The sequence below is a fragment of the Callorhinus ursinus genome, unplaced genomic scaffold, assembly GCF_003265705.2.
Source record: "Callorhinus ursinus isolate GAN/ISIS: 27379988/994484 unplaced genomic scaffold, GSC_fseal_2.0 scaffold10, whole genome shotgun sequence".
In the NCBI taxonomy this organism is placed as follows: Eukaryota; Metazoa; Chordata; class Mammalia; order Carnivora; family Otariidae; genus Callorhinus; species Callorhinus ursinus.
In genome coordinates, this window is record NW_027397072.1 from 81,877,072 (window position 1) to 81,896,035 (window position 18,964).

An 18,964-nucleotide genomic window follows, 5' to 3' on the forward strand; every position below is an offset into this window, starting at 1 on the left:
CCTGTTGCCAGGGAAGCCAACCATGTGATTAGAGGGTTGGAACTTTCAGTCCCACCCCCAGACCTCCAGGGAGCAGAGAAGAACTCTGCTTGGTCAATAGCCAATGATCTAATCAATCGTGCCTATGTAATGATGCCTCCATAAAAACCCAAAAGGGGGGCACCTGGGTGGCTCAGTCAGTTAAGCGTCTGCCTTCGGCTCAGGTCATGATCCCAGGGTCCTGGGATCGAGACCCGCATCGGGCTCCCTGCTCAGTGGGGAGCCTGCTTCTCCCTCTCTTGCTGCTCCCCCTGCTCGTGCTCTCTCTGTGTCTCTCTCAGTCAAATAAATAAATAAAATCTTTAAAAAAAAAAAACCACACAAAAGGACCAGGTTCTGAGTTTCTGGGTTGGTGAACGTGGAGATTCCGGGACAGTGGTGTGTCTGGAGAGAGCATGGAAGCTCCACACACTGTCCCCATAACTCACCCTACACATCTCTTCCATCTGGCTGGTCCTGAGTTATATCCTTCTATACCAAACTGGTAATCTGGTCGGTAAAATGCTTCTCTGAGTTCTGTGAGCCATTCTGACAAATTAATCGAATTTGAGGAAGGGTTCGTTGGAACCTCCTTTCTATATCCAGTTATATCAGAGGCACAGGTGACAACCTGGATTTGTGACTGACATCTGGAGTGTGAGCAGGGAGGACATTCTTGTGGGACTGAGGCCTTAACCTGTGGGGTCTGACTCTATCTCCAATGAGTTAAATCCTCGGAGTTGTAGGATAAATCACACACATCGATACTGGTGTCAGAGTCGGGTGTTAGTAATAATACAAGTCCACCTACATGAGTACGTCTGAGCCAGAGATCGCCACACCTCCTAAGTGATGCCACATCGTCTGGTCCATCAGGCCATCTCAGCTTTTCCTAGAGAAGTGCTGTGCACAAACTTGACTCTTCAGTGGGTGTGGTAGGCAACGTTTTCTTGTCCTCTTTTTACCTCATTTCCTTTCATTTTATTCAGGCTCCTAGGATAGGAGGTGAAAGGCTCCACATACAAGCAGACAGTTCCTCTGGACAAGAATGTAGGCAGCTCAGGGTATAAGGCGGAGGTGAACCTTACAAGTTGTACAGTCTTGAGCAGGTGACTCAATCCATTTGTGCCTCCATTTTCCTATGTGTACAATGGGACGATTAATCTGACCTCAGAGAGTTTCAAGGAGTATGTGAAAAAATACACATAGATGTCTGGGACATGGTAGGTGATGAATCAATGACGCTTTGCCCTTCCTTTATTTGAGAGGAGGTTCCACACAAGAAAGGCAATCTGGTTGACATCTGTTGGCATAAAAATGGGGATAAGGCCTAAACCTCAAACAACTGGGCCATGAAGCCTTGGCTGGTTGGCTTTAGTTGTCTGGGGAGTGAACTTTACCCCCAGCCCAAGGGCTCAGCATGTGCACCTGAGCTGTGAGACACCTCTCCCAGAGCTGTTTCTGACCCACCATGGGGTGGGGGGCAGGTGTCTGGTGCTTACCCAGCCTGGGACCCAAGTGATTTCCTTCAGACATGCACTCTCAACAAAACATTTGGCCATTAGCCCAAAGCTGCCATTGCAGTGAAGTATGGTGCTGGCTATGGGGGCCTGAAGGGATCATGTGTGTGCACGCACATGCACGCACATGCACCCAGGTGCGATGCAACCACAGGAATAGCTTGGGATAATGCTTGGAGCAGGCTGGAGAGATGGAAAGAGCTGGAAAAACAGAAGGGCAGAGGACACTCCCATGCAAACAGGATGTTGGAGAGGTCAGAGATTCACCAACCTGGAGGGGGCAAATCTGACTCCTAAATGTCCCCAGTTGGGTGACACTTTTACTCCCAAATATGCTGTAGACTCTTGTTCACCAGCAGCCTGAAAGATCTGTCCCCTAGATGCATGTTACAATTCAGGAGCTTAAGCAGTACAGGGCCAGAGAGGGACACTGCAATCATTATTTCACTGGAATTCCTTAAATTTGATTCACGAACAGTTGTTTCATTCATTTTCTTTGGGTTGACGAAACAATGATTGAAGTGGGAATTGTATAAATCGATTTTCAACCAGCCTAAGCTGTGAGCCCTTTACGGGTGGTTAGAACTCCCTCCAGCTCACGAGTGCAGGAAAAAAGAACAAAGCCTCACTGGTTATCAAGTTGTTCTTCCTTTGTCAGGAGGGAGGGTTGAGCAGCTATGGAAATGGATTTGGAAAAGAAACACGAGGAGAAAAGCAAACTCTTTAAGTCTTTAGAGAACAATCAGAATGATCACAGAAAAGTGTGTGGAAGCAGTTCTTTCAAAACCATTACGACCACGCACTGCACACCGACTGCGCTAATTGCTCAGATGCAGAAGCAAAGGAGCAATGCCCCCGACTTTGATGAGCCACAAGCTATCAACATTTGCCTTGTTTCTTTTCATCTGTAAATTCTTTTTCGTACCCTAGAACTACGAACCTGGCTATTCTTCTGTATATTCTTTTCTTTTTTTAGATTTATTTATTTATTTTAGAGAGGAGAGAGAGAGCAAGCGAGCACGTGGGGAGAGGGGCAGAGGGAGAGACTCTCAAGCAGACTACCTGCTCAGTGTGCACCCCATGTGGGGTTCGATCCCCCAACCCTGAGATCATGACCTGAGCTGACCCTGAGATCGTGAAACCAAGAAACCGGAAGGCCGAAACCAAGAGTTGTTCACTCAACTGAGTGAGCCACCCAGGTGCCCCCTTCTGTATTTTCTTAGTGCCCTTTCAAACCATAGAGATTTCTTAGGAGATTACATAATTCATTAATAAAAGTCATTGACTTGGGAGAAAAGCCTAGAACTACAAAGAGCCAAGAGAGTTTCCTAGTTCAGTGGTTTTCAATAGAGCCCACCCTCTTCAACAGCATGTGTGCATGCATTCTCAAGGGTGAGTTGGGTGTGTCAGGCGGCAGTACGGAAAAAACATGCTCAGTGTCAGGTGAAAAGCCCCATGAGTTGGCTGACAAATAGTTTCCCTATAGCTTCCTCAATGATTATGTAAAGTGAACAGTAGGTCCAGCAGAACCTGTTGTACAAGCCCGCACTGTAACATTATATCCAGGTCATGGGTTGGAGAGGCGAAACCACAGATTCTCTCCGGGCTTTGGTTCTCCAGATTCCACCCCTCACCACCCAGGACCAGCTGTGGTCCTTAGTGAGTATGAGACTCACAGCCTGGGAGAAAACAGAGAGATCATGAAATCCAGCGCCTTTATTTTAAAGATTAAAGTTCAGTCTTGTTTGATTAAGCCAGCATTCCCCTGAATCTGAATCACCCATTTATTCATCATTCATTTATTCACAAAAAAAATATTACCGGGCAACCCCTTTTGTTTTCTGAAAGTTCAGTTTCTCCAAAGACACAAATCACTGAGCTATTCTTCAGTGAATTTAAATCTACTGGTCAGAGCTGATGTTTGCTTTTACAGTTAACAAAAGTTCTGAGGTTAATAGCTTTTAAATGACTTTTCCTGCCATGTTGGTGTACTAACACCAGATGGTGAAAGATAGTCCTGTGGGCATTTGCTCTAAGCTGATGAGAAGGTGGGGGAGGCCAATATGATGTAGACTCAGTCGTGCCCAGGCTGGAACCTTCCTTGGATCGTATTATGGGCGAGGAACAGGTGTTGGTGGGGGCCACGTGATGACTATTCGATGAGTTTTGACCTGCTGAGTTTGAGATATCTATAAGCCATTGAAAAGAATCTTTCCCTAGTTTTAGAAATAGGAGTCTGGAGGGTGGGGGCAGGATCTAACGGATGTGCACATTTGGAAGCCATTGGCTGGTAGGTGGTAATTGTAGCTTTGAAAGCTGGCAGCCTCCTTCTTACCATTCTTCAAGCTGAGAAGAGTTTTCAAGCTTTTTACATTGAAAATGAATTTCTCAAAGAAGCTTCTTTGCTGTGCCCTACATCGATAAAATCCTACTGCTCACACTTCTCTTTATTACATTTTCTGACATCTGTTCAGGTCATCTTCCTGGCCTCTGTTCTCTGAGGTTCTAAGCAACACATATTCCGCGATATCCAGCCTAGGAGAGTCGCTAAATTCCATGTTAAATGTCCTGTCCGGGGTTGTAGATCGTCTCTTTCCGTTCTTTAGGAGTGAGGCTAAAGCTTCCTCCATTCTGTCTTTTATTTTATATCATTATGCGGTAACTACAAGGTCATTGCTGGGTTCTTAGTTGATTTCCTTTACCCGTCAGAGCCAGTGGTTGTCAAGGAAAGGTTCTATGACAGAGTTTAATGTGTCCACGACCCTTCAAACAAAAGAGAAAATTAGCTGTGCTTATTATTTAATTTCCTGTAAGATCGATGGGTACAGCTCCCTCTGACATTCTCTGTACCTTTCCAGTGTCCGACATACAGTAAGGATAATCTTTACTGTGATTCTGAAATTTCAATGCTTTTTACACATGTGTAGAGTATAGGAATTAGTTAGGCTTTTTGTTTTTAAGGAATTGAGTTTATGGCAAACTTAAGTAATGAAGATTAATTAAAAAGACACACAAAGCAATCAGGAAGACAAAGATCCCATAGTAGTCTGTTAGGGCCACCATAATAAATAGCACAGACTGGGGGGCTTACACCACAGAAATGTATTTTCTCACACTTCAGGAGAAGTCCAAGACCAAGGTCCTGGCAGGGTTGGTTTCTGGTGAGACCTCACCTCCAGGCTGGTGGCTGGCTGCCTTCTTGCTGTGTCTTCACGTGGCCTTTCCTCTGTGCACCCTCTTGGTACCCCTTCCTTTGCTTATAAGGACATCAGTCCTACTGGTTTAGGACCCCACCCTTATGACCTCATTTTAACTTAATTACCTCTCAATAGACCCTATCTCCTATCCAGTCACATTCTGCAGTACTGGAGGTTAAGACTTCACATAAATTTGAGGGAGACACAATTCAGCTCAGAGAAACCCCATCAGGAGCCCCTCAGGAAGGTCTCATGAAAGCTGTACCTGGAACCAAGCTGGTTTTAGGGATTTCAGAAGTACCAAAAGTTCAGGAAAAAAACCAGAAAAGTAAAACCAATGAATCACTGAAGTAGTCATTAGTATAAATTTATTGTGCATAGACCCAAAAAGATGTTTGCAAACTGGGAACACTCAAACCAAAACATGAAATGAGGATCATAGATATATTGTGAGCAAGCAGCTTATCTAGTGTGAAGGCAGGGACTGTTCTTTATAGTGATTGGTGACAATATTAGAATTTTCTTAAATGAAAGGGAATTGGTTAGTGGTCACTTCATATCAATTTTAGGGAACTATTTAATTTTTGCTAGGGGCGCCTGGGTGGCTTAGTAGGTTAAGCATCTGACTCTTGTTTTCGGCTCAGGTCATAATCTCAGGGTTGTGAGATCAAGCCCCAAGTCAGGCTCCATGCTCAGCTGGGCATCTGCTTGAGATTTTCTCTCTCTCTCTCTCTCTCTCTCGCTCTCGCTCTCTCTCGTCTGCTTGAGATTCTTTCTTCCCCTCTCCCTCTGACCCCGCCCCCCACTTGTTGACTCTCTCTCTCTCTCTAAAATAAATAAATAAAATCTTTAAGTTTTGCTAATGATTTTCAGAGGTATATGCAAAAAGAGATGCAGGTCGAGCTAGCCTGGCTTGTCTCACAAAACAAGGTAAATTAAGTGTTGCTGACTAAACTGCTTTTGTCTGCTCAGGAAATGTTCAAGTCTGGTTTCCATTTGTGTTTAGTTTTAACAGAAGCAAGAGTTCATAATCTTCTCTGATAGTCAGGAAGGGCCAGCTTATGCTGTGGTAATAAACATCCTTCTAAACCTCTGTTGGCCTGAAACAACAGAGGTGTATTTCTTGTTTACAGTACTGGTTTCTCACTGGCCAGCAAAATGCTCTGTTCATCATGGTTACTCAGGACCCTGGGCTTATAGAGCAGACACCATATTGAGCATTGCTGGGCACTTTGCCAGAGGGCAAAAGATTTATGGAAACTCATCTCAGCAAGCAAGTGCCCCATCTCATAAGTGGTATATAGCACTCCTCAAAACTCATTCAAACTCAAAACTTGGCCAGGCCTAGTCATATGGTGGAGCTGAAAGTGCAATCCTACCAGGCGCCTAGAAGGAAAAGAACTATGGCCTAAACAGTGCTAATAACTATCACATCATCACTCCAGAGCCCCACCATGGATGCAACATGGGTCAGTTGCTCAGAATCTGCTGCTTTTTCTAGATCTTTCCAGTTTCACTCCAACTAGAGTCAACATAATCTACTCAGTATCTTTCCCCCTACTTCTCAGTGTTTATTATACAGTTTTTGGTCCTCATAACACATACTTCTTTGTGGCCCTTTATCATCTCTTAATTAGTCTCATGGTATTTATTCATCCACACCTAGTCAAGTCTACCTGTATTTCTCAGAAAATATAGTTGCTATAGCTCATAACTAGGCAGAAGGTTTCACTGGCAGTCCCCAGTCTATGGACAGGCTTCTCAAGTTTGTCTACTCCTGTTCTTGAAGGGGAAGTCTCATGTTGAAAGCCACATGAGGCTACCCCTTCCTTAGATTCAATGTCATAGTAGTTACCCTTACAAGGAACCATAGCATGGTGGGGAATATGGCTACAATGTCCAGAAGGGTTCGTAGTCACAAAATACGCAATAACTTATCATGAAGTCCTCAGCTATCAGTGTTAAAGGAATCCAGGAGATTTAATAATGTGGAAACAAATAGCTTTCTCATTCTAAAGGATGGTTAAAAGTCAGTACAGTTAATGGATCTAGATGGTTATAAGATTTCTTTATTTTATGTGAAGTGGTATAATGTTAACACAAAGAAAAAGTTAAATTTATATTGTAGAGTGCCAGTGAACATAATGCAAAGAGGTATGGACAATAATAAAATTAAAATAGAATTCTAAAAAGTATTCAAATAATCAAAATGAATGCAGGGAAATTTAAAAAAAAGAGAAAGAAAAGAGAAAATAAGTAATAAAATGGTAGATTTAAACCTAACCATAACAATGTCAATGCAAATTGAACAGACCTTTTGGAATCTCTAAAAGAAAGAAAGAGTTTTATTCAAGCCCAAGTTAGGACACCTGCCCGGGAAACATACTCTTCACAGGGAAGAAAGTGCTCCAGAGAATGAACCATTTTTACAGGCTTATGCACTTTTTTAAATATTGTAAAAGCTCAAAAGATTATAGATTAGCATATAGGCAGGAATCACAAGTTTTATCATAAAGGAATGCAGAGAGCAAGAACATTGGTCAATCTTTCAAGGACAAGATGGTTTTCCTTTAAGCTACTCATTCACAAAGCAGATGTACAGTGCATGCATGGTGGGCGATAAATCAGGCTTTTGGTTGGAACAAAGTCTATTTACAGTCATGCTGACTAAGAAAAAAAATCTAAAATAGTTTCCCTTGTGTATGAGGCCTTTAGAGAGTTTTTCCTCTCATCACAATAATTGCATTGAATGTTAATGGAGCAATGCTCTAGTTGAAAACTGAGATTACCAGAACTAATCATAAAACAAGATTCAAATATATTCCGTTTATAAGAAACACAACGTAATTATAAAGATGCAAATAAGTTGAAAATAGGTGAATGCAAAAAGATACACCAAGCAAATGGTAAGCATAAGAATGCTGGTGTGGCTATATTAATATCATTTAAAATAGAAATGGCAAGGAGTGATTGCTTTCCAACTTACATTGTGAGGCCAACTTTACACTAACACCAAAACCAGGCAAAGATAATGCAAAGAAAGAAAACTACAGACCAATATCCATCAAGAATATAGACTAAAAATACTTAAGCAAAATATTAGCAAATCAAATTCAGCAATATGTAACAAGAATAATAAATCACAACCACAAAATGTACATTCCAAAAATGCAAGTTTAACATTGGAAAAAAATCTATCAAAGTAATTCACACTATAAATAGAATGAATGGTTGTATCAATAGATGCAGAAAATCATTTTACAAAATTCAGTGCCCATTTATGATAAGAAACTCCTAGCAAGGTAGAAAGAATAAGTAACTTCTTCAACCTGATAAAGGATATTTATGAAAAACCAGAGCTAACATCAAACTTAAGGATATCACTCTCAATGCTTCTTTTTATTAGGCAAAAAATAAGAAAGCATTAAGACAAAATCACTAAAGAAGTAGTGTTTGTCCCTATTTATGGAAGACATGGGGGTTTATGTAGAAAATCCTGAAGACAAAACAGCTACTAGAATTAAAAAGTAAATTTAGCAAGGTCACAGGATACAGGGCTAATGTACAAAAATCAACAGCACTTTAATATAGTAGTGGCAAATGACTTTAAATACTAGTAGCAAAAGAAAATTTCAAAATTCCATTTCTAAGTACTGTCAAAATAGAAATTCTTAGAAGTTCAATAAAGATGTACAAGAACTTTTCACTGAATATTATAGACCATTGCTGACATGAATTAGAAGTCCTAAATAATATCATATTTGTTAATGGACGATTCCATTATTATTGGGGAGGACAACTTTCTTTTGATTGATCTGTAGATTCAGTAAAATCCCAATCAAAATCCAAGAATATTTCCATAGAAATGGATGAGCTGATCTTAAAAATCTGATTGAAAGTTCAAATGAAAATCTGATTGACATTAAATGCTCAAAACAATTTTTAAAAAAGTAAGTACAAAGATAGAAGACTTATTTGAAGACTTACTATAATGCCACAATATAATAAAGCAATAACATCACAATATTGATCAAACAATAGATATGACATCATGGAGGAAAAATAGAGAGGCCAGAAATAGACTTGCACATACATGGTCAATCGATTTTTGGCAAAGGAACCAATGAAAAGGAAGACACTGTGCTGAAATAACTATGGGTATCCATGTGGAAACATATGAAAATTACCCCATACCTCACACCAAATGCAAAAATTAGCACAAACTGTGTCATAGAATAAATATAAAAGCTGAAATTACAAGCCTCCTGGAAGAAAAAAAAAACCTTCATGACCTTGGAGTGGGCAAAGGCAGAAAAAACAAACAACAGACAGAAAAAAGTAATAAGTTGGATTTTATCAAAAGAAAAAAATTTTGCTCTTTGAAATACACAAGTAAACAAAAAAGTAAGCCAAAGAATGGGAGAAAATGTTTGCCATGCATATATCTCAGAGAAGACTTACATCCAGGATAAAGAATTTTATAACTCAATAATAAGAATATAAATAACTCAAAAATGGGTAAAAGATTTGGAAAGATATATCATAAAACATGATATACAAGTGGTCAGTAAACACATGAAAATTTGTTCAACATATTTTGTAATCAGGAAAATGAAAATTAAAATCACAATGAGATACCACTACACACCCCTTAGAGCGGTTAGAATTGAAAAGACTGACAGTATTAAGTGTCAACAAGGATATAGAAACTGGAAATCTCATACATTTCTGGTGGAGATGGAAAATGGTTCAATGACTCTGAAAGACAATTTGGCAGTGGCTGTCGACTGAATGTTCATGTCCTCCCCCAAATTCGTATGTTGAAACCTAATCCCCAATTGGAAAGTATTAGGAGATGGGGCCTTTGGAAAGTGATAAGGGCATGAGATTGGAGTCCTCATGAATGGGGTTTGTACCCTTATAGAAGAGACCCCAGGGAGCTAACTTGCCCTTTCTGCCATGTGGGGACACATTGAGGAAATAGCTGTGTAAGCACCAGGAAACAGGCTCTTACCAGACACCAGGGCCTTGATCTTGGACTCAACAACTTCTAGAACTGTGAGAAGTAAATTTCTGTTGTTTATAAGCCATCCAGTCTATGATATTCCCTTAGAGCAGCCCATGTGGACTAAGACAGCATTTTCTTAAAATTGTAACTTATATGTACCACACTACCTAGTCATTCCACTCCGAGGTATATATCCAAGAGAAATGAAAACACAGGCCTACACAAAAGACTTGTACGTAAATGTTCATAGCAGTAATATTCCCATAGTAGAAACTGGGTGGTGGGGGAAGCAGGGAACACATGTCCATCAACAGGTGAATGGATGAACAAAATGGCTTGTAACCATATAATGGAATACTTCTCAGTATTTAAAAGGAATGAGCCGCTGATACTTGTACAATATGGGCAACTCCCCAAAACATTATGCTGAGCTAAAGAAACCAGACACGTAAGAGTCCATATGTTATTATTCAATATATATCAAACACAAATTAATCTAGGGATGCCTGGGTGGCTTAGTCAGTTAAGTGTCCGACTCTTGATTTCATCTCAGGTCATGATCTCAGGGTCATGAGATGGAACCCTGTCAGGTTCATGGAGCCTGCTTAAGATTCTCTCTTTCCCTCTCCCTCTCCCCCTCCTGCTCCCCACCCCCTAAAAATAAACAAAAAACGAAAAACAAATTAATCTACAGTGGTAATAACAGATCAGTGGTTTCCTGGGGTCGGGATGGACTTTAAAAGAGTAATAAAGAACCTTTCTGGGTTCATGGAATTGCTGGATCTTGACTGTGATGGTGATTTTGCAGGCATATACAATGGTCAGAATTCATTCATTTTAGATGTAACTTATCATATGCAAATCATTCCTCAATAAATTTGACAAAGAAAAAAAATATCAGCACATTTGAAATCAGCCCTCCACCTCTGCTAAGCCTTAGTGGGTGGGCTGGTGTCTTTAGCCACTGTTTTGTGTATTGAAAGGGTTTTGCAAAAATTTGCAGTGGTTTCTGTTTTGGGGTTTCTTTTTTTAAAGATTTTATTTATTTATTTGAGTGAGAGTGAGAGAGCGCAAGCAGGGGGAGTGGCAGGCAGAGGGAGAGGGAGAAGCAGGCTCCCCGCGGAGCAGGGAGTCCGATGCGGGGCTCGATCCCAGGACCCTGGGATCATGAGCTGAGCTGAAGGCAGACGCTTAACTGACTGAGCAACCCAGGCATCCCTCAGTGGTTTCTGTTAAAGGGCTGATGTTATTATGATCTTGGGAAGTTTCATGAACTTCTTAAAGGGAACATAACAGGACCATTTCCTGAGCCCCCTTCTCTAAACTGTTTCGTTTTACACCATTTGTGACACATCAAATGTGTGGCTGTGTTTCCCTATACCAGCCAATTCTCCAACTCTCCAGACACCAGCTTGGTGTTCTACAGTTTAATTCAATTCTGACACTAATTCTGAATTAACATCGACCCCAGAGAAGAGGGCTCAGTCCCATAAAACTGCCCCCACTTCAGACATCCGTTGCAAGTCTGGACCACCCATACTGACCCTCTCCTCAGGTTTGATAATTTGCTAGAATACCTCATAGAACTCAGGAAGGCACTTTACCTTGGTTGCCAACTAATTATAATGGATGAAACTCAGGAAGAGCCAAATGAAAGAGAGCATAGGGCAAGGAACAGAAGGAAGGATGCAGAGCTTCGATGTCCTCTCCAGGCATGCTACCCTCCTGGCACCAACCTGGACGCTTTCTGACCCTGGTAGCTTAGGGTTTTCCTGGAGGTTCCATTACATAGGCATGATTGATTAAATCATTGGCCATTGGTTCTTGAACTCAATCTCTAGCCCCTCTCCTGCCCTGCAGGTCATGGGGTGGGGATGAAAGTTACACCCCTCTAATCACTTGGCTGGTTCCTCTGGCAACCAGCCCACGTCCAGAAGCTCTCTGGGACCCAGGCAAGAGTTACCTCATTAGCAGAAACTCAGCTGTGGTTGGAAATGGTCTATTAGGAATAACAGAGGATGCTCCTCTCACTCGGGAAATGGCAAGGTCTTTAGGAACTCTGTGCAAGGTACTGGGGACAAAGACAATAAATCCATATTTTTTGTTATATCACAATACTGCACCTCCACCCGGAGTGAAGAGAGTAAATCTAATCTTGTTTCCATGAATGCCACGGACATGTATGAGATTTAGCATTGGCTGACATTTCCCCTCCAATATGTGAGAAATAGCCACATGATTGTGATTGAAATGAGTCCAAAGAAAATCTTTTACAACTCTAATGACATCCAGAGCCATGTAATTTGAAAGATAAGAATTGTTTTTCATGTAGTCATATGGACTGTGTCTGCAAGTGTAGTCTTCTTAAATTATAGGTACGACTTTAGCTTCTCAAACTAGCATGGCATCTTTCTGGCAGTGCATACTGGTGTCCAGGACAGGGCTGGCCCAACTGACTTTCCCAGGCCCTGGGAACAGACTGGGTAGCTCCTTATAACCTGGAGAGTTATGCAGAGGAGTTTTTGTTTGTGGCAACAACACGCAAATCTTTGAGTCTTAATCATATCTCCTGTGTTTCCTCTGGATTTGAGAGTCAAATTCCCACTAACGCTCACTCAAACCTGCCTTTTTGGGGCCTTGTGGAATGTCTGGCTCCTCATCTTGGCTTCACTCCTTGGAATATGAGCACATCTGCAAAGGTGCAACATGCAATGCTTCTAGGATCTGTATGTGGGTTGCTTCAAGGTCAGGCCAAAGGTAAAATGGGACTAAGTAAACTCACTGAGTTGGGATACAACCACTAAACTTCTTTTGCGTTCATTTTGAAACCTTATGTCACAATTTCCTTTCAAACACTCAGCCAAGATTTTTCTCAAAATCTGGCCTCACTTCGCTTAAACAAAAGAGACCAATATTTTAACAGTTTTGTAAAATGTACAGTACTCATGATGTGAGAGTATGTGTGTCCTTGCTTGAGCCAATTCGCACAAAGTTTTTTTGCTTCTTTTTTTTTAAGATTTTTTTTTTAAGAGAGAGAGAGAGAGAGAGAGCACGAGGTGTCAGAGGGAGAGGGAGAAGCAGATCCCCCGCTGAGCAGGGAGCTCACTGCAGGGCTCCATCCCAGGACACTGAGATCATGACCTGAGTTGAAATCAAGAGTCTGCTGCTTAACCGACCCAGCCACCCAGGCACCCCTTTTTGCTTCTTATTCACCTTCCCCAGCTTCTTCTCCTTCTCCCAGATGATGCACTAGAAACATCTCTTTAAGAGAGGAAGGGAGCCTGTTTACAGTCTTCTGTCTATATCCCTCATCTAACTAAGCTTGTGGGTTACTGGCTGTTAGTCCCATTAAAAAAACAAGAACTAATCCAGACGCAGAAAACATGTGTTTTAGGCTCTCTAAAGAAATAAAATTGATCCATCCGGAGGAAGCCACAGTTTCGGACTTTATGAAATTCAAAATCAAGTTGTAGCCTGAGATGTACAATGAAAATCTGCTAGTCTATAATACACGTTAATTCATTGTAAGGTCATTTTGGTTATAGGAGCTGTACTGGATAGAATATTTTCCCCACAAAACTCATGTCCACCCAGACCTCAGGATGTAATCTTATTTGGAAATAGTTCTTTGCAGATACAGTTAGTTAGGATGAGCTCACACTGGATTGATGTGGGTCCTAGTCCAATGACTAGTGTCCTTGTAAGAAGGCAATGTGAAGACATGGAGGAGGGGACACAGAGGGAAGGGCATATGTAGAAGACGGCAGAGACCACAGTGGTATGTCCACAAGTCAAGGGACACCAAGGCTTGCCAACAACCACCAGAAACCAAGAAGAAACAAAGAACTATCCTCTCCTAGAGACTTCAGTGGAGTGTGGTCCTCTCAGCACCCTGATTGTGGACTTCTCGGCTTCAGGACAGTGAGAGAGAATAAATTTCTGTTGATTTAAGCTGTCCAAGTTTGGGGTATTTTGTTACAGCAGCTCTAAGAAACTCATACAGAGGGCAATGTGACAAAGCTGCACTGGGGAGGGGAGGTGCATTGGACCTGTGAGCAGAGTGGCTACTGGACGCCCTCCTTGTGTCTCCTCTCCGCATCCAACATGGTCCATTAGTGATATAGTTTCTTACGTGAGGAGTGGTGACAACCGAGCTACTTTAAGGACTGACCTTTCTGCCAACTCATATTCCAAAGCCAAAGCCATTCTGTACTGGATAAGATTTTTTTCTTTCTTGAAATACTCTTTACTAAAGGTATTATCGTTCCTAAGGCTGGAGGATGCAGAGACTGAAGTTTCCATTTAAAGGTAAGTGCTCACAGCTGTGAGGGTCATGCAGGAACAGGAAACCACACAACACATTGTCATTTCCGTAACATCATGGCAATATAAAAGAGTCAAAAAAAAAAAAAAAAGTCCAAAAGGATCTTTAAGGGAAAATTAAATGGAACAAAATTGGAGGCTGTAAAATGGCATACTGTGAATGCATGAGAAGTCCTTATACACAGAGGTAACATCATATTTTAAGACCCATTCTTAGGGAAACCCAAAAACAACAAGTGACTTTCAGCTTTTAACTAACAAATTCCCAGGAAAACAGAAACATTTGTGGGTTTTTTCCCCCCACCTATTGTTATCTTTTGAATTGAAGTTTTTCTGTTTAACTTTCCTTCTACGTAAGTTGGTATACAAAGACTAAATGTGAAAAGTCACCACTCTTGCAATATCTTGTAGCAAAACCCTAATATCTTTTTTGAGAGAGAGAGAGTGCATGTGTGCAGTGGGATGGAGGGGCAGAGGGGGGGAGAGAGAGAGAGAGAGAGAGAGAGAGAGAGCACATGTGTGCAGTGGGATGGAGGGGCAGAGGGAGAGAGAGAGAATCTTAAGCAGGCTCTATGCCCAGCGCCGAAGTGGAAGTGGAGCCTGACTTGGGGCGGGATCTTGTGACCCTGAGATCATGACCTGAGCCCAAATCAAGAGTTGGATGCTTAACTGACTGAGCCACCCAGGTGCCCCAAACCCTATCCTAAAGAAGGTAATATACAAGTCTGTGATTCAGAAAGGAAATTCAAGTCCAGAGGCTCTGTAGGGAAAAGTGAGGCCAGACAAGAGCATTTTCCCAATGAGCAGCTATATTTGGCAGCTAAGGAACCAAACAAGATTAAGAAAAAACAGAATGGATTTCCAAGAGAAGGAGGCAGGGAGAAAGATCTGCAGTATCATTGTAAGAAAGAAATTCTCTACATGGGGCCAGATTAGGTGCACCCTGCTTGGTGTGGGAGACCATGGAAGGGGGGCCAGAACCAAGAACAGTATTTAAGTGTTGGTTGCAGTTGGTTGCTCTCTCTCTCACGCTCTCTCTCAAATAAATAAAATTTAAAAAAAAATTCTGCTGAAAATGTTTCCAGATATACCAACTGAAATTTAAAACCTGTTGCAAATCCCATATTGCCTAACTTTTTTTCTTTCTCCTTCCAGCTTTATTGAGATATAATTGACATATACCCTTGTGTAGAGCTGGATAAGATTTTTTTTTTGAAAAATATATTTTCTTTTCTTTTTTTTTAAGATTTTATTTATTTATTCATCAGAGAATGAGAGAGTGAGAGAGAGAGAACACAAGCAGGGGGAGCAGCAGGTAGAGGGAGAAGCAGGCTCCCCGCTGAGCAGGGAGCCCGATGCAGGGCTCGATCCCAGGACCCTGGGATCATGACCTGAGCCAAAGGCAGATGCTTAACCAACTGAGCCACCCAGTGTCCCTGGATAAAATTTTTGATCTCCACACAGAAATGGATAGCAAAGCATATTAACAGTTTATACAGCGACTCTAGGGCATCCATAAACAGAGACACTCATTGCCATAGACCAGCTGCTTGTTCTATTTCTGCTACTGGAGAACAACCTCACTCAAACAAATGTGAGGCACTCCTTAGGAAAAAAATGCAAATGAGATGGAGTGGGGCTTTGCTTTAAATGTACCTTGATGGTCTATGATTGTGAATGTTAACAAGAAGCCAGCCTAGGCTTCTTCATTGACCATCTCTGTCAGAGAACAACAAACTTTAATCATGAAGATGATGTCACTGGGGGTCAGCAGAGGCCCTTCATGGAGCCGATCTGGAGGGGGCAGGACAGGGCAAAGGGCTGGGGAAGGAATGGCAGATTGAAGACCATGGTCAAGGGGTCGGTGTGTACACAAAGCAGCCAGTACGTCTGGGAAGCCCCATGGGTGAAGCCAAAGCCAGTATCCAAACGCTGTCAGGGCACCCTGAAGAGCACAGGTGAGTGTCTCAGTAAGGAAAGACAAATTGGGGATGGAGAAGTTAAAGTCACACAGGAGTCTCAGGCCTGGGCAAGTCTTGCAGGTCGAAGAGTGGGGGATCATTCCAGAAGTAAGGTGAGAGCAGAGTGTGAGCGGGAGAAATGAATGGGGTAGAGACCTAACTATTCTGGAGGGTCCATCCACTCCTGTGCTTCCACATACAGCAGATAATCATTGACCTTATTTCCTTGAGTTTTAGCTTCTGCTCCTGTTGATTTTTTTTTTTCCATTTTTCCTAGTATAGGCAAACAAAGGCCAATAGGTATATGCTGTGGTTTATCAGGACTCTTCAGGGCCTGATATCCTCAAAGGTCTTCAATTTCCTCAGAAACCTTACTTTACCTGTTTTGTGTGTCTCCTTAACTGTGCGGCAGCTGCCACTTTTCAGAAGTTCGGTCTCAGTTCTGGGCTGAGAAGCACATCAAGTGCTTCTTGTGATCCCTAGATCGCTGTAATTTCTTTCTTTCTTTTTTTTTTTAAGATTTTATTTCTTTATTTGAGAGAGAAGAGAGAGAAAGAGTGCACAAGTGGGGAAGGAGGAGAGGGAGAGGGACAAGCAGACTCCATGAACCCTGAGTTCATGACCTGGGCCAAAATCAAGAGTCGGATGTTTAACTGAGCCACCCAGGTGCCCCCACCGTAATTTCTTATACATGTTGAAATAAGTAGAGAAATAGCAGGAAAATTGGGAGTGTGTATCACATGGGCTTGAGTGGTTTGGAGGATTCAATGAGATGACATATATGCAAAGTGTAGCAGGTGGGGTCCAACTGAGAGAGAGAAACCACACAGATTAAACAGAGAAATTTAATATCAAATTAATCAACTATAACAAAGGACTAGCTGTAAGACATGAGAACTCTTCCTGGTACCCTAAGGCTGAGGGATGGATCCCCCCCTTAAAGGACAAACTTGAAAGGGGTTCAGATCTCCCTGGAGGTGTGGATGGACCACTGGGCAGCAGAGAAGCTGTGTGGTTTAGCCAGAGGAGCTGGTCTGGAGCTGCTCGGCAAACAACAGGCCACTCTCAGGAAGGCAGGCAGGGAAAGGGCATCAGTAGTTGGTGGCACCAGGCGTGCAGTGGAAGCCTGGGCTTAGGAGGGGGCACAGGGCCTTCCGAGGAGCAGGCTGCATGGACAGGGGAGAAGAGAGGGTTTCCACACAGAAGGCTGCTCAGGGGGACCCCTGATGACAGGCGTGCTGCACGAGGGCTATGCCAGGGTTTCTTTTTTCCATGTCAGGAGGTCCACGGACAAGTTATCTCCTGTCAAAGCCGTAGGTTACAGACCAACTGCCTCCAGCGCCTGTGCACCTCCCCCCCACCCCCCAAAGGACCTATCGGAAGTCCTCCCAATCACCTGTCTGACTCTTGCCCCTCCCACCAGAAGTTGCTGGAAAGCCCCTTTCGCCTGCAATGTCCCTTCAGCGCCCTCTGCCGAGAGAGCTGTAACATGCGGCTCCCTTGAAGGAGAAAAATTGGGCTGAAGGCATTCCATTGTTTATTATAGAGCCCGTATTGAAAGGTACATTCGGAGCTGGGAGGAAATTAAGTTGATAACTGACCCAGCTTCACAAAGAGACTGGCACAGAGTGGGTGCTCAGTGACTGAAAGCCGTATTAGACTCTTACCCAGTGTAAACAAATAAGAGTAAATTATTTGGAATAATTTTAAAGTTAGGTATTAGCCATATTAATATTTATGGTCGTGTAATTCACTGTTGTGTATTACTCAACTAGACACAAAGTTAAGAATCTGTGTGTCAAATATTTCTCATTTCGAATTCATGTTTCTTTTCTTTCATTTTCTTTTCGTCTAGGTCTTATACAATATATTAATTGCCTTCACAAAGATGCATAAATTTGAAGACATAGAGCCTGTCGACATTTTGGCTGGATGTGCCAGATTCATTATTGTGGGGGTTGGGGGAGTATTTTTCGGCGTCATTTTTGGGTTCATTTCTGCGTTTATCACACGTTTCACTCAGAATATCTCTGCAATCGAACCACTCATCGTCTTCATGTTCAGTTATCTGTCTTACTTAGCTGCGGAGACACTCTACCTCTCCGGCATCCTGGCGTGAGTACAAACCAAGGACCAAATCTCATAGCAATACAAGAGAATGCAGGACCACATGGTGTGGACTAGCATCTGCAAAAGGCAGAACTTCTGACACTAATCTGCAAGGGTGTTGCTGGATTCAGGTTTTTTAAATTTTGTAAAATCCAATTCGGGGGCTTTGCCAAACAAATGTTCTCCCCAGCCTTTGAATCTGCTCTTCTCCTGAACGGCCTTAGCAGAGCAGAGCAATTATAAGGTCAATTTAAAAGGCTCAGAAGACCTGATGCATAGAAGAACTAGAAGTTCAAGGTTAAAGTCTCATTTCAATAGCTTTTTTTTTCCCCTTGAAAAAATTCATTATTTTAAAGGTAAAGGGCAGTATGCCATGAAGGACTCTCATTCCTGAGCTCTGCCTTCTTCTATTTCCCTTAAATCACATCACACCAGGGTGGAATGAAACTAGGTAGGTGGGATAAGACCAGAAGTCCAGATTTTTTTTCCTAATGAAAATATTTGTAAATATTTATCCTTCCTTATATTTTGGAATGAGGCTTCTTAACTTGGCTTGCTATATAGGGTCATGTTGTTTTCTCTATGGTATTATCCTCATACCCAGCTACTCAGGCAGAAATATTTAATTTTACTGTATAGAAATACCTATTTTAATTAAATATAATAGTATAAAATCTAGATACTCATTATTGTCCCACCTGAAAAGTGATCTAAATTACTTAGACGAGGCAGTTTTTTCTCTTCCCCTGCCCTCAACTGCCCCTCTCCCCCAGACTTGCTAGTGTCTCTAGAACAAAAACATTTTAAATGAAAAATATCTCATTAAAT

At 42.1% G+C, this 18,964-nt stretch overlaps 2 protein-coding genes across 2 annotated transcripts in view; one reads left to right on the forward strand and one right to left on the reverse strand.

Moving 5' to 3' along the window:
* The window catches only part of LOC112821706 (large ribosomal subunit protein eL19-like), a 475,653-nt gene that overhangs the window by 226,263 nt on the left and 230,426 nt on the right, over positions 1–18,964 (reverse strand). The window lies entirely within an intron of this gene.
* SLC9A4 (solute carrier family 9 member A4) overlaps positions 1–18,964 on the forward strand; it is a 65,255-nt gene that overhangs the window by 14,005 nt on the left and 32,286 nt on the right. Inside the window, exon 3 of the mRNA XM_025868770.2 lies at positions 17,883–18,142. Coding sequence (XP_025724555.1) covers positions 17,883–18,142 — 260 coding nt within the window. The remainder of the gene's footprint in view (positions 1–17,882; positions 18,143–18,964) is intronic.